Raw genomic sequence first — 10,195 nt, 5'->3', positions numbered from 1 at the left:
AGCTTGTGTAGGCCTATCAGTGCTTTCTGAACATATTGAACACACTTTCAAAAAATACCGCGATAATACCGAAAACCGTGATAATTTTGGTCACTATAACCGTGAGGTAAAGTTTTCATACCGTTACATCCCTAATTGCAAGTATTAGATTTTATTTGCAGTATTTTTCATCCATCCATTAAATGTAAAATAATTGTAGAAAATGCCTTTTATAATTTTTCTTAAAGTGGCTTCGTATTTAATATTTAATAGTTATTAAATAATGCTTGGGGGGAAAAGAATGCTTAGTCAGTACAGTTTTATATGCTTGTGTGTTTTTTAATCCATTTTATCCTCAGCAAATCAACTGATCTTCGTACACATACTGGTAAATGTATAGGCCGAGGTGACAATATGCATTGTATTTTGTTGACTGTAACAGTACGACATTGTGCTCTTTAAAATGTGAATTAATTTCTTACAACTGCTGTCTGTTGCAGGATTAAATGGATAATGAAGCATTAAACTTTTTCCACTTGTTTGATCCATAGGAGGCAGAAGAGGGAAGGTGAAAGGCCCTACATTTAGGATCTCTGGAGTCCAGGTGAATGCCAAGCTTGTTATCTCACATGAGGAAGAGCTGGCTCCGCTCCACAAGGCCATACCCGCTGACCCTGAGGAGAGAAAGAAGTAAGATACATACATTTACACATTTGTTAGACTGCATTTGGCATCACAAATTATTTTAAGTCTGTGTCCAATAACATATTTTTTTATATATATATATCAAGGGACCCTGTCGCTGAATATGACAAGACCAAATCTGTCTGTATGGCTGGTTTTTAATTGCGTGTTTTTGCATAGGTATATGATTCCGTGCCACTCAAAGGCAGCACACTTTGACATTGAGTGGGGGAAGGAAGACGATTCCAGCCTCCTCATAGGAATCTATGAGTACGGTTATGGCAGCTGGGAGATGATCAAGATGGACCCGGACCTCAATCTGACACACAAGGTGAGTCAATGGATTGCTCAGGAAGTAGAGTGGGCCATTCACTCTGACACTGAACCCCAAATGCTGTGCCAACGGTCTGTGAGTGTGTGTGAATGGCTTAGTTCATTTCTGATGACCAGTTGGCACCTTGCATGGCAGCCTCAGCCGTCAGTAAATGAATGTGTGTGAATGCAACTTGCAGTGTAAAGCACTTTGAGGGGTCAGAAGTTTAGAAAGGTGCTGTATAAGTGTTTATTTATCATTTAATCTCTTTAGGATCCTTTTCTTGGCTAGGCAAATCACCTTACCTAAAGTTTTTATTTTTTTTATATTGTTTTCCAATCACAGTACAGAAGCAAGTACAAACGTGATGCATTTATGTGCAGCTATTTAGGAGAAGTGATTTTAATCGTAACTTCAGTGCTATTCTGCAGTCAACTCAAATACTGGATTTCAGTGCTTGGACCACCACTAATAATTTCTTAACCTGATAGTTTTTTTTGTTTTGTTTTTTTCTTCAAATTTTCTATGCCCTTAAAGCATGGATACATTTCTCATTAACACAGTAGGAGAACAACAGTCTTTATTACTGTGAATTATTTCTCCATAATGACTCGCAGCACTGTTATCGTCTTTCATGAAAATTACGTAATAATGTTTACTGTGTCCATTGTTGACCAGCTCCTACCAGATGACCCTGACAAGAAGCCACAGGCCAAACAGTTACAGACCAGAGCAGACTACCTCATCAAGTTGCTGAGCAAAGACCTTGCCAAAAAAGAAGCACAGAAACAAGCGGGGACAGTAAGTCTCACAATCTGTCTACATGTCAGGCTTCCTTTGTATCACTAACAAGAATGCTTATTATTTCCACATTTGATATGGATAGATTCAAATGTTAGTCTACCAGAATCTACCATGCCTCTCTGTATGTAGGCCAATTCACGGAAGAGGAAACCAAGAAGTAAAAAGAGCAAAACTTTAAAGCCAACAAAGACGGATGAGGTGATAAAGAGTGCTTCCTCAGATCCCTCGTCGGACAAGAGGTCAGATGACGACGATGAAATTGAGGAGGAAAAGGTACATTTAAGAACAGCTTGTACTGTTTTGCTTACTGCTGCATTAAATGAAAGTTTTCTGTTGTCAGTTTGGAGCTGATGTGTAACGTGCTTTGACCCTTTCAGCCGGTAGCACCAGTTAAGGCACTGAGCAGACGGGGCCGAGCGGACAGGGTGGTCGCCGCAAAGGAGGAGGAGGACGACGACGACGACGACGACGACAACGACGACGATGATGATGAGCCAGAGCAGGAGGAGGTGTCTTCATCAGGGGAGAGGGAGGTCAAAGGAAAAGAGATCAAAAAAGAAGGCAAAAAGGAGAAGAAGGAGGAAAGTTGGGACGTTAAAGAGCCAAAGGAGCCAAAGGAGAAAAAAGACACAAAGCCTTTGGAGGCAGTACATAAACAAGAGGAGAGCATGGAAAAGGTAAAATAATAATATATGTGATATGTTCTTTTACTACTGTGGACCATAGTTTTGATTTAATAAATGAGTTGCTAATTATACTGAACGTTGTCAGAATAAGTAAAGAAAAAATACTTCTCCTCAGAATGAAGTCAAGACTGAGGTACGAGAACGAACAAAAAAAGCCTCTGATGTGCCGGTCCATATAACGGCAAGTGGAGAGAATGTGCCAGTATCTGAAGAGTCTGAGGAACTGGACCAGAGGACCTTCAGTGTGGTATGTTCCACTGATAATTAAAACCTTCAGAGAGAATATATATATATGTGGAGAAAACATGTTATATGTATGTATTGTGTGTAGTATAGTTTACTATGATCTTCTGGTTAAAATTGTCACTGAAATAGCACATGAAATAGCAGCATCATTAAAATGATAGCTGTACAAAATAGTTCAAAGTTTCATTCATAACAGTGACATCTGAATTCTAAATCATTGTGCCAATCCTGCACAGCTTTTTAAAGACAAATGTTTTTCTAGCGTGCCTATTCATTTGCGGAGGGTGAAGTCAGTGCACTATAAAAATTACATTGCTGTCTCCGTCTCTCTAAAAATATTTTCAGTTTGTTATGAAATTATGATCCAGCAGGGTCGAGCATGTTGTACCAAAATAATTTAATAAAGCTGTTGATTTGAGTTTACCTTTGTTTGAATGTTGCAGTGCAAAGAAAGGATGAGGCCAGTTAAAGCCGCCCTAAAGCAGCTAGACCGACCAGAGAAAGGGCTGTCGGAGCGAGAGCAGCTCGAGCACACGAGACAGTGCCTCATAAAGATCGGAGACCACATCACTGAGTGTCTGAAGGAGTATTCAAATCCTGACTTGATTAAACAGTGGAGAAAGTTCGTATACACCGTCTCTTCTAACTAGATGTACAATTCCACACAAAGTTTGAATGCAGCTTTGTTTATATGTTACTGATTTAAGCCAGTGGTGTTTGTTGTTTACAGAAACCTGTGGATATTTGTGTCCAAATTCACTGAGTTTGACGCCAGGAAACTACATAAACTGTATAAGCATGCAATCAAGAAAAGACAAGAGAACGCCCAGGTATGTGCAGTAATTATTCATCTGAATTACAATGTGACATCCTGTACTGCCATGGGAAATCCATGATGACTCTGATTCTGTTTTTTCAGGCAATGGAGCAGAACACTAGAAATATAAACACCCATGGTTACAAACATGCAGGTACAGTCAGTTTCCCTGTTGTGTACATTAGCCAAACAAGTTGTCACTGTGCACTGATTCCTTTGTTGTCTCCATCCTCAGATATTGAAAGGCTGAAAGACAATTCTCACCAGGACGAGAGCAGCAGGGACAGTTGCAGCTCAGACAGGCATCAACCTTCAGGTCGATACCATGAGAGCAGTAAGGAGAGACACAGCTCAGAGTCCCACAGGAAGACCACGGGAGGAGAGTCCAGGAAAAGACCATACTCCTCCTTCAGCAATGGCAAAGACCACCGGGACAGAGACCACTACAGACCAGACAGCAGGGAAAGAGACAGACAGGACAGGTAAGGGTAGAATGCCTAAAGCGTCTTGTACACTCGCCGTTCCCGACCTGTAGCGCGACAATGTGACGTCACAGGAGCACCGTAACTATTTATACTTGCGTGTGGTGGTCGTGACACTAGTTGCAGTCTTCCTCCTGAAAACAGAGGTGGCGCAACTGAGGAAAGTCTACCGACTTTGCTATTTCTACGCACTAGAAGAAAAAAAAGGTAAACAAGTGGCGCTCGTTTTTTGATTTTCCAAATCGGTTGCGGAGGATCTTTCAAATTTTTTCCGGCATACTGGCTCCGCTCTTTTTCCAACATTCATGGCGGTTTCTCGCCACGAATTCTGGCATGTCTGTGTTCCTTCATTGAACCGCCTACCAAATTCAAACCTGTTGAGACCTGTTGAGGATAAAGCTGTTATTATTTTAAATTCTTCCTAATGTCCAAAATTCATGAAAATACCAGAGGTTGTGTTGGTCCATCTCTTAATATTTTCTGACTTCCCTCCTCTGTCTGGCTGTCAGCTGTAAGCCTATTGGCTCCTACTGAAGACGTAAATCTTTAAAAACACCTCACAAATACAGGATCTCTAAGTCTTTTCCGAACCAACTGGTCCTGAAGTTTCAGGCACAACATTAACCCAACAGAACTACTTTCTCAATTTACACACCGTTCCACCACAGTACTCTCCAAGGGACAAGTACATTTCTGAAGGAACTAACGAACCATTAAAGCTGCAAGAGTACACATAAATAAATTTATAAAACTTTCACGTATTAGAATACGCAACTGACAGTAAGTACATAAAGCAGATAAACCCCTGTCTTAATGTAATACAATGTTCAGCAAAAAGGTTTTTTTTTTTTTATAAGTTACCTACTGTTGCTTTAATGTTGGTACAGAATATCTGTACTCTAGCACTGAAAGTGATTTGTTTGTCATGTTTGCCTTGTTAATCAGTAATATTGATATGTGTGCACAGATACTACAATGACAGTAAGCACAGGAAGCTGGAGGAGTTCCGCTCCAGCAGAGACCATCGGCCGGACATGAAAGATCATTCCCATTCAGACCACCGCTCTTCCTACCGCTACCATTCAGACTGGCAGACAGAGCAGCGAGCCTCAGCCAGCGGGCCCCGCTCTCCCCGAGACCAGCGCTCGCCCTATGAGTCCCGTTCGCCCATGGGACACCGCTCACCCTTCGACTACTCGTCGGACCACAAGAGCACGCCAGAGCAGATCTGGAGTAGCCGCAAGACATAACAGGAGCTGCCTCGGTCTGCTAGTAGCAGCCATAGACTCAGCAACACAGCAAATGCCTTACAGGGACTGTGGACTCCAACCTGAAGCTGTTTGAAGCACTGTGTATCAGTCAGTTCAGCATGGCTGTCATCTCCTCGCTTCAGCTTCAGCTGCAGCTCATCTCGGGAACCTGGGAGATAAACGCAAGGGAGCAGCTCAAACCAGGCAGCAGATAAAAAATCAAAGCATATTTTTGTATTTAAGAGTTTAAAGCTGCATTGTTGTGTAGGCTCAACAGCGCGCAGCACACTTTTTTGTTATTTTTATAAACTTTTTTTAACTCTGGAAATGGACACAATTGACCCTGAGTGCTGCCTCATATTCCCACCAACCCACGACACTGGATCCTGTATTTGACTGTTTCTCTATGTTCGTCTGTCTGTCTCTGTCTCTATCATGCTTAATGTGATTATCTACCTTATTTAAGTGTTAACTCGATGAGAAGTTAGTTGTCACATAAATCACATTACAAGTTGATTTAAAGGTGTCTGGTTGAATCCGGTCTGGGCTCAGGCTCACCACCTTAAGTACCTCATTTACAGCATTTCTCATTTCCTCAGCAGGTTTTCTTTTTCCACCAGGTGTGAATTATTTAATAACATATCATAGCTGTAAAAATAAAAATAACCTGGATTTTTTGGAGCGACTTGTATCATGTTTTTTCCCTTCAGTAATCCTGTTGTAAATTTTTGTAAAATAGTAAATCAGTGGTCTTTTTCCTCAGGCTTTTGGGATTTATTATGACTCTACTTTTCCCCATCAACTCAGGCTTTTTTGTCGTTCGAGTGAGTTTCTGTATAATAATTCTTTCATGATAATGCTTTCAGAATGTAATTTTTGGTAAAGGGAAAGTTCTGTAATGATACTCAGTTTTATTCACTAGTGCTTAGTTCTTTTGCCTCAGTGTGTCGAATTCAGTGAGTTTGAAGGAACTGACTTTTAAAATCAAAGTCTGAAAAGGACAGTTGTCTTTCAATAGAAGCACCTGTTAGATCTTAAATAAACTAGACTTTTTACATATTTTTGTTTCTTTACCTTTGATTTTATTTTCTACGTAGGCAATAATGTCAATGTTTCTATGCAGCCAAGTATATTTGTGGTGAACCACCCAACTGAATGAAGTCACTGTTAGGTTCACATTGTTGTACATAAATTTCCTCTATATTTCAAAATGAATTTACACTGAAAGTGCATGAATTTTTATGAACTGTTTTATATAGTTGTTTATGAAGCCATTAAAATCAATCACTGTACTCACTCGTACCGACTCTCTTCAACAGTGTCCACTCTTTCATTCTGCCAGAGGTTAGTTGATTTTATCAGTTCACCAAAGCTCTAGCCGATATTTGCAAATCATGTTCAATTAAATTTTTACTTTGCCTCAGTGGTGACCCTGTAGGGGGCACTTACAAAAGCCACTGCAAAAAGGCTAACCGTTTGTTATACAGTGATCCATTGATTGTACCTAGAGTATATGAGTATTAGGGTGACCAGATGTTACACTGTATGTGGGACTGCACAGCATTTTTATCCCTTGACCCGCATGATGCCGCATTTTGATTGGCTGTAGTTGTCAGAAGGTGGGTTAACAGATATATTTAACTAGTCTGTCATTGGAATCATGTGTGCTATGGAACCTTAACTGAATTAATCCTTGTTCTATTAGGGGCTCAGTATCTTGCTCAAGGANNGAGCCAGGAATCAAACCAGCAACTCTCCGATTACTATTACCCATTCTGTCATATGAGCCACAGAGGAAGAAAGTTTATTTTTTGAAATCAGAACAGCACATTGTTGTGTTTCTTCAGGAGACATATTTATCCTCAGACAAGGCTAAAAACCAATGTATGGATTGGGTGGGCTGTAGTATGGAGTCTAGCCAAAGTCAGGGGTCATAACACTGATTAAACACTTACAATTTAAGCATATAAGGGGATTAAGGAAGATTGCTACGGGGACAGGCTCAACCAAGATGTCAAAGACTGCTGATGGTTGGGAGAATGGGACCCTGGGTGTTCTAGATGTGTGTGTGAAAAGGGAGATCTAATACTTTTTTCTCCTCTTTGCCTAAAACATTTTTCTTTTTTCTTTTTCTAGACTTCTACAACTCTTCTGCAATTAGTTACGTGTTGACACAAATGCCCAAATTGAGGTGTAACTCTTATATGTGAGAACAGGTTTAAGGACTATAAATTAACTCCACAGATTGTATTCACACATTTCACACAATTAAACTCAAACAAATACCACTATCATTCTCTCACTAGGGCCGCCACAGGGTATATCAATGATAAAACAATAGTAGCTAGTCCACATCTTTTATGAAAAGTGGTCAAATGTACAGCAACCCAATGTGCACAGACTCATCCCCATAGTTCCCAGGAATGTGTTCTCTTGATATTTAACTTACATTAATTGAGATGGTAAGGCCAATCTGCAGTTCAGAGAAGACAAAGGAATGACATTTCAAATACTTCGACGCGTGGCAGGAATACCCGGGGATCGAACCAACAACCTTTCTGATTAGGGACGACCCGCTCTGCTCTGCAACAGCTACTTTAGACTTTATTTTTATTTTTTGAATCCGGTGGTGGGTGGAAATTTTGGGTGAACCCACAAACTTTTCAGTGCTGAATGACTATAGTCCTGACATAGGTAAATAAGACAGAGAACCTATGAAAAAAATCCTGGTTCTCTTGTGAGTCTCATTCCTCATCAAATCAACTATCTGCAAGTCAACAAACCCAAAGGTCAGTATAATATGGCGACCTGGGGAATGACCTTAATAATAAACAATTTTTCTTGGTCTCATTGCTCATTTTGTTCAAGGTCAGTGTATTCTTGGTTTAGGAGCATTAGAGACCAAGTAAAATAGGAAACAAGAAAGACTGGACTGGACTGACACACCCATGCTCTCTATAAGAAGGGCTTGAGCAATCTTCTATGATGTGGTCTGCTCGAGAGGGACCAGAAAGACTAAAAATAACTGATCAGGAGAGCGACTCTGTCCTGATGTCTCTGGACTCCATTGAGGGAAAGTGGGTAATAAGGAGGGATGTTAGTGAAGCTACATCCATCATGACAAAACTCTCACCCCTACATGAACTGTGGGTCCTGAGTAGCTCCTTCAGCAGCAGACTGTTACACCCACGGTGTAAGAAGGAGATTTCCGCAGGTCTTTCATCTGCAGCTGTCAGACTCTACAACACCTGATAAATGCCTGTAGTTTCTGTTTTTCAAATTACCTACCATAACCTAGCTTTACCACTTTACTATAGTTTTTTGTATATCTCTATTTTATTTATTTCGCATAAGCTGCTTGTGACAAGGATTAATAAATAATACAATACAAAAAAAAAAATGTGAAACCTATGAACAGAATAATCATCCTGTACATTCTCTCACTGGGATAAACTTCTAGTCAATGAAATAAGAGAAATTAAATTTTAAAATGTTCTGGGACACTCAATGACCCTCCAGGTTGAAACCACTGCTTGTAAAACTCAACTGCCAGCCGTATTTTTTTTCTACTAGTTCATATCAATTCAAACAACCCTTCATTACAATTAAATATAAACCCAATCTGTTTTTAAAAATGTATTTTGTTTTGATGCAAATTGTCAAAGGTCATTTGTTGTTTTTGCGAATAACAAAGAATGATAATAAAATGATGCGATATAAGAAATGTATTTGTATGATATTTTTTTGTTAATAATGGAAATATTTTCAGTACTTTGAACATTGAATGACCCTTTGAAGAAGATGTATAGTTCTTACACATTCTTAGACATTTTGCACATATTAGCCTTTTGTTAATGTCAAGCCACACAATAGGCTAAAAGAACTGAATCAGAGAAGCCACGTCAGCAAGTTGGTTTTATTTGATTCTTAAACCGGATCGGACCCCTCCTCCCAGAAGGCAAAGTTAAAGTTAAATAAGTAAACTGACTTGCGCAGAATGCTTTAATCATAAACATGTGTAACATCTAATACAGGGTAAGATTAACAGTTACATACTGAACACGATTTGAACACGATCTCGTTAAAAAACAAGCAAGCAACATTTCTTCTGTAACAGAGGTCCTCTCCCAGGAAAAAAAAAAAGCGAGACCTTGTGACAGGAAACTTCCTTCTTTAGGAGCTCTTCTTCTCCTCAAATATGAGTTTGCTGTGCTCTTCCTTGGCTGTGACAACACAAACTAAAAAATTTTCAGAAGCTTATTTTTGTTAACTTGAGTCTGATCTTCGCTTGCCGTATTTTTTGGCTCAATACAAAGCCTGCGTCCGAAAATAAACACATCCTGAAGATGTGTCATCAAGCCCCCTGAGGTAGGCAGTAGGCATTAAAAAAGAAAAGACAATATTGCCAAAGCAATTAAGAAATGATGAAGGAAAAAGGAAGAAACAGAAAAAAATACATTAGAATCCATATAAATTAAAACAAAACAAAACCTATCCCTGTGTTGGTTATTGTTGCATGTTCAGTCAGGACCACTTTTGTCAAAGAACTTTTATTTCTAAAGCAGAATATTAACATTTGGCGTATGGCTCTGTCTGGACCTCCTGCCCTTCCACGTGCCTATGTGGAAAACCTTAAGGCAGGGAAGAGCACACCTCCCTGCCCTTTCCAAGTGCATACATGTAAGTTTAAGACAAGAGAGCGCAGCAGAGACCCCCCAGGGTACAGAAACAGCAAAGCATCAAGGCAATAAGAAAATGAATTGTTAATTAGATCAGACATAAGAGGAGCTTGGGTGGAAGGTGGGTTGTAAAACAGCTTTGTAGAGGAAGCAGCAAAGATAGCGCAGGCTAAAGCAGCCTTAAATAAGCGCCATAAATGATATTTGTCATGATACTTAGGGAATCAGGTGAGCCCATCAGACTGATGTGTGTTT

At 39.9% G+C, this 10,195-nt stretch overlaps 2 protein-coding genes across 2 annotated transcripts in view; one reads left to right on the top strand and one right to left on the bottom strand.

Annotated features, from left to right (window-relative positions):
- Window positions 1-387: 387 nt before the first annotated feature.
- On the top strand, window positions 388-6,582 carry LOC118332490 (chromodomain-helicase-DNA-binding protein 1-like). Its single transcript, XM_035667799.1, has 11 exons — window positions 388-669; window positions 844-994; window positions 1,655-1,777; window positions 1,910-2,053; window positions 2,158-2,457; window positions 2,582-2,713; window positions 3,156-3,334; window positions 3,443-3,542; window positions 3,632-3,683; window positions 3,765-4,011; window positions 4,979-6,582. Exons 2-11 carry the CDS (start codon window positions 848-850, stop codon window positions 5,259-5,261), a joined length of 1,707 nt encoding a protein of 568 aa, XP_035523692.1. The 5' UTR covers window positions 388-669; window positions 844-847; the 3' UTR covers window positions 5,262-6,582.
- Window positions 6,583-9,163: 2,581 nt separating this feature from the next.
- reep5 (receptor accessory protein 5) overlaps window positions 9,164-10,195 on the bottom strand; it is a gene marked incomplete in the record, with an annotated part of 6,087 nt that continues 5,055 nt past the window's right edge. The window contains 1 exon segment of the mRNA XM_035667390.1: window positions 9,164-9,248.

The sequence above is a fragment of the Morone saxatilis genome, unplaced genomic scaffold, assembly GCF_004916995.1.
Source record: "Morone saxatilis isolate NCDOM2014 unplaced genomic scaffold, NCSU_SB_2.0 Contig21, whole genome shotgun sequence".
NCBI classification, from domain to species: Eukaryota; Metazoa; Chordata; class Actinopteri; family Moronidae; genus Morone; species Morone saxatilis.
Note: the sequence above shows the minus strand (reverse complement) of the source record. Positions and strands in the feature narration are given on the sequence as shown.